Below are 5,193 nucleotides of genomic sequence, written 5' to 3' on the forward strand. Positions count from 1 at the left end.
ACGCACACACACACACACACACACACACACACTCACATGCACACACACTCACATGCACACACACACACACACTCACATGCACACACACTCACATGCACACACACACACACACACACACACACACACACACACACACACACACACACACTCACACACACACACACACACACACACACTCATGCAGACACACACAATGTGTATAATCCGTGCTGTGGCGGTCCGAAGCAGAGGTAAAGACAGATGAGAGGATTAATAAGGACTCTGATTGATTTGAGGTTTTAACCTCTGAGGAGTTGAACGTCCTCACGTCCCACCGTGCTACAATACCAACCTCTGAGGCTGCTGGATCACTCTCACAATCAACATGAGGGTCTCATGAACAAATCAATTCACATTTTACCACAGGAATCTCATCTGTAGCCCGGCCTAATCTGTCTTAATCTGGTTTAGGGATTATCATCCCACCTACTGTACAAATCATCACCGTGGGGAAGCTCTGTTCTTTCACTCAACGTGGGACAAGGGGATGATGGGAGCATGGGAGGCACACAGGGGAGGAGTCAGAACACATGGGAGGAGTCAGAACACACAGGGGAGGAGTCAGAACACACAGGGGAGGAGTCAGAACACACTGGGGGAGGAGTCAAAACACACAGGGAGAGTCATTCCCCAAATTAGGGATACAAACTGCTGCACACATCTTGGTCCACCTGATGAAACTGGCTTCATTCTACAGCCCAGTGTTGTAGTCCAGGTACATCATGTGACTGAAGGGCTCTCTAACATGGAAACTCTCTTTTCAGATCCGGAATTCAAAGACCTCGGCGAACTACCTCCTCTGCCTTGTAGGTACACAGTTGTCCTGAAGAACCATTGATATTCTATTCTATTCTATTCTATTCTATTCTATTCTATTGTGTTCTATTCTATTCTATTGTGTTCTATTCTAATCTATTCTATTCTATTGTGTTCTATTGTGTTCTATTCTAATCTATTATTTTCTATTCTATTGTGTTCTATTCTTATCTATTCTATTCTATTCTATTGTGTTCTATTTTATTCTGTTATATTCTATTCTATTCTCGTATAGTCCACAAAACACACACACGCCTCAACTATACAACCTTTTCAAGCCAGCTGTTAACGTGTGTTCCTGTACCCAGTCTGTGAGGGATGTATTTAACGTGTGTTCCTGTACCCAGTCTGTGAGGGATGTATTTAACGTGTGTTCCTGTACCCAGTCTGTGAGGGATGTATTTAACGTGTGTTCCTGTACCCAGTCTGTGAGGGATGTATTTAACGTGTGTTCCTGTACCCAGTCTGTGAGTTTGATATGATGGGCCCGGACGGCTATGCTGAGTCGGTTCAGATCGACAAGGCTCTGACGGAGGCGGTGGACTGCAGGTGGATCATCCGAGCTCCCCCGCGCTCCAGGGTCAGTACAGGTCTGCTTGACGGATGGATGGTGGATGTCATCTGCTTCCCAGTAAAACAGCGGGAACTCACACTTAATTTGTATGAATTCATACAAACAGCGGAACACCAACCAACAATTCGTATGAAATCTTACATCCCAGGTCATATGACCTAATTAGTGTTGCTGTTGCTGAAGCTTTGGTAATGCCTTTCCCTGACAACTAACCCTAACCCTAACCCTAACCCTAACCCTAACCTGATACTGCCTAACCCTAACCCTAACCCTAACCCTAACCCTAACCTGATAATGCAAGTTGCATTCGTAGCTTTTCATACAAACCAGATTGTAAGATTTCATACAAACTGTGTGTTCTGCTGTTTGTATGAATTTAGATCGTGTTGAATAAAGGTATCCCTCTGTCTCTCTCTCTCTGTCTCTCTCTCTCTCTCTCTCTCTCTCTCTCACCTCGTGTTTAGACATGTTCTCTACGTATGTCTCTCTCTCTCCTCTCTCTGCTAAAGTCATCCTCCTCCCAGTCTCCCAGCTACACAGTAGAACTGCAAAAAGGACAGTAACTACGTGTGTGTGTCACCTCACTGTGCGCCGACGTACGTCTTCCAGATCTTTCTGCGGTTCCTGGAGTACGAGATGCACCACTCCAACGAGTGCAAGCGGAACTTTGTGGCGGTGTACGACGGCAGCAGCTCCGTGGCTCACCTGAAGAACAAGTACTGCAGCACGGTGGCCAACGACGTCATGCTCTCCACCGGGGTCGGCGTCATCCGCATGTGGGCCGACGAGGGGAGCAGGAAGAGCCGCTTCAGGATCCTCTTCACCACCTTCCAGGAGCGTCAGTCAAACCTCTTTATCAGAATCAGAATCAGAATCAGAATCAGAATCAGAATCAGAATCAGAATTCTTTTATTTGGCCAAGTATATTTGCACATACAGGACATTGACTTGGTGAGGTTGGTGCATGGACATAAAAAACAAATAGCAAATATTGACAAGAAATTTACAAAATAGCAAAATATTAACAAAACAGCAATAACAAATTTACAAAAACAATAAAACAATCCATCTTGTAGGCTGTGTGAGACTAAGTGGCAATGAGGCTAGAGGCTGTGGAGTGGTTATGGGGCATGTCACTATAAATTAGAATAATTTTAAATAATTATAAATTACACTCATTCGTTCATTTTGATTCAAGAGCAGGTTAATCAGGGGAGGCTGGTGGAGGTAGAAATGGGAGGACGGGTTCGTGGTGATGCTTGGAATGGAATGAGGAACGGTGTTGGATATGTGTGTGTTTCATACCGTTCCTCATTCCATTCCATGCATTATAATGAGCCTGTCCTCCCATTTCTACCTCCAGCAGCCTCCCCTGATTATAGTGCAGAACAGAACTGCAGAAGGGATCATAAGAAATAGGAATTAACTTTACAATAATTGGAGAAGTAGGGCGTCAGTGAACTCATTTAAGACACTTTTCAACAGATCTATATATATATATATTCAATGTTAGTGCAGTGTTTTTCTCTTTAGACTAGTGATATCGTTTTTACACAGGAATAGGGACAACTGTGTGACTTAAAGGTTCCTATATTTCTATTAAATTCTGTTGATTATTACTGGCTGTTGTGTATCAACCACACGGCTCAGACAGTCTTCATACAGACTTTATTTCAGACTCATTTTCAGCCTCTTTTTCAGTCCTGTGCTGCATTCCTTTGCTCCTGGGAACGAGGAAACGGAGTTTCCCACGTGGAGCTAATCTCAAGATGACCCAATAGCAAGTCCTATGCTCAGTCTTAGTTGGAAGCTAAACATTTCCAAGGAGCAATTTCCAATTGAATGCAGCATTAAAAACCATATGTCACATTTGGGGAATACGGTTGTTATTGTGTTGTTATTGTTAAGGTTGTTGTTGTTGAGGTTATTGTTGAGGTTATTGTTGAGGTTACTGTTGAGGTTGTTGTTGAGGTTGTTGTTGAGGTTGTTGAGGTTATTGTTGAGGTTATTGTTGAGGTTGTTGTTGAGGTTGTTGTTGAGGTTGTTGTTGAGGTTGTTGAGGTTATTGTTGAGGTTATTGTTGAGGTTGTTGTTGAGGTTGTTGTTGAGGTTATTGTTGAGGTTATTGTTGAGGTTGTTGTTGAGGTTGTTGTTGAGGTTGTTGTTGTTGAGGTTGTTGTTGAGGTTATTGTTGAGGTTGTTGTTGTTGTTGTTGTTGTTGAGGTTGTTGTTGTTGTTGTTGTTGTTTTCAGCTCCGTGTGATGTAGACACGTTCTTCTGCCACAGTAACATGTGTATCAACAGCACTCTGGTGTGTAACGGCATCCAGAACTGTGTCTACCCCTGGGATGAGAACCACTGCAAAGGTCAGTCACCTAGCCTAGCATGACGAGTCCTCCGGTTTCTACCTCCCCCAGCCTCCCCTGGTGTTCTACCTCCCCCAGCCTCCCCTGGTGTGATACGTAGAAAGAGGATGTGTATGATGTCAAATCTCCTGTATTGACGTGTCGCTGTTTCTGCCCCTCAGAGAAGAGGAAAAACAACATCCTGGACAACCTGGACCACACCAACATGGCCATCATCGGCGTGACCTGCAGCCTGGTCCTCGTCCTGCTCATCATCTCCGTCATCATCCAGATCAAGCAGCCACGCAAGAAGTACATCATCCGGCGGGACGACTTCAACCCCGCGCTGTTCCACGAGCAGTTCGCGCCGCCGCACTACGAGCTGTGTGCCCTGCGGAGGACCGCCTCGGCCGACATGGCCGACATGGCGGAGGAGGACTTTGAGAAGTTCCACAAGCTCCGGCGCTCGTCCTCCAAGTGCATCCGCGACCACCACTGCGGGTCACACCCGTCCAGCATCCGCGGGAGCCGCAGCGACCTGAGCGTCCGGGATGCCGCCATCTTGTCGGACTTGCAGCAGGCTCAGCAGGTCCAACAGGGCCCGGCCCAGGCCCAGGCCCAGGCCCAGGCCCAGGCCCAGGCCCAGGCCCAGGCCCAGCAGCAGCAGCAGCCCCAGTCCCACCACGCCACCCCCACCAGCCGCAGGAGCATCCTGGTGATGAAGCACAGCTACCAGGACGGGGGAGACGGGGGAGACGGGGGAGACGGGGGAGAGGGGTGCGAGGGGTGTGAGGGGTGCGAGGAGGAGGAGATGGAGGACAGGCCGACCACCAGCCATCATCTTCATCATCATCGTCATCACGGTATGGCTGGAGACGAGCACGCCGTCTACCACTCCAGTGATTACTGACCTGAGACGAGCATGTGACCAGAATGACCGTGGTGTGACCAGAATGACCGTGGTGTGACCAGAGTGACCGTGGTGTGACCAGAGTGACCGTGGTGTGACCAGAATGACCGTGGTGTGACCAGAATGACTGTGGTGTGACCAGAGTGACTGTGGTGTGACCAGAGTGACCGTGGTGTGACCAGAGTGACCGTGGTGTGACCAGAGTGACTGTGGTGTGACCGTGGTGTGACCAGAGTGACCGTGGTGTGACCAGAGTGACCGTGGTGTGACCAGAATGACCGTGGAGTGACTGTGGAGTGACTGTGGTGTGACTGTGGTGTGACCGTGGTGTGACCAGAGTGACCGTGGTGTGACCAGAATGACCGTGGAGTGACTGTGGAGTGACTGTGGTGTGACCTTGGTGTGACCTTGGTGTGACCTTGGTGTGACTGTACTCTATGGGTGTGTTCCAACCGGGTGGTTAATCCCCTCGCAGGGCGCTGCACAGGGTAGTCAGCCATTTTAACTCA

The 5,193-nt window shown here is 48.2% G+C and overlaps 1 protein-coding gene across 1 annotated transcript in view; it reads left to right on the plus strand.

Annotated features, from left to right (window-relative positions):
- Window positions 1-4,684, plus strand: part of LOC310822002 (neuropilin and tolloid-like protein 1) — a gene marked incomplete at both ends in the record, with an annotated part of 12,985 nt that extends 8,301 nt beyond the window's left edge. The window contains 5 exons of the mRNA XM_083694291.1: window positions 804-845; window positions 1,320-1,435; window positions 2,039-2,267; window positions 3,682-3,795; window positions 3,957-4,684. Coding sequence (XP_083550417.1) covers window positions 804-845; window positions 1,320-1,435; window positions 2,039-2,267; window positions 3,682-3,795; window positions 3,957-4,684 — 1,229 coding nt within the window. The remainder of the gene's footprint in view (window positions 1-803; window positions 846-1,319; window positions 1,436-2,038; window positions 2,268-3,681; window positions 3,796-3,956) is intronic.
- Window positions 4,685-5,193: the final 509 nt, after the last annotated feature.

Source organism: Argentina silus (genome assembly GCF_951799395.1).
Source record: "Argentina silus genome assembly, chromosome: 22".
Classification (NCBI taxonomy): Eukaryota; Metazoa; Chordata; class Actinopteri; order Argentiniformes; family Argentinidae; genus Argentina; species Argentina silus.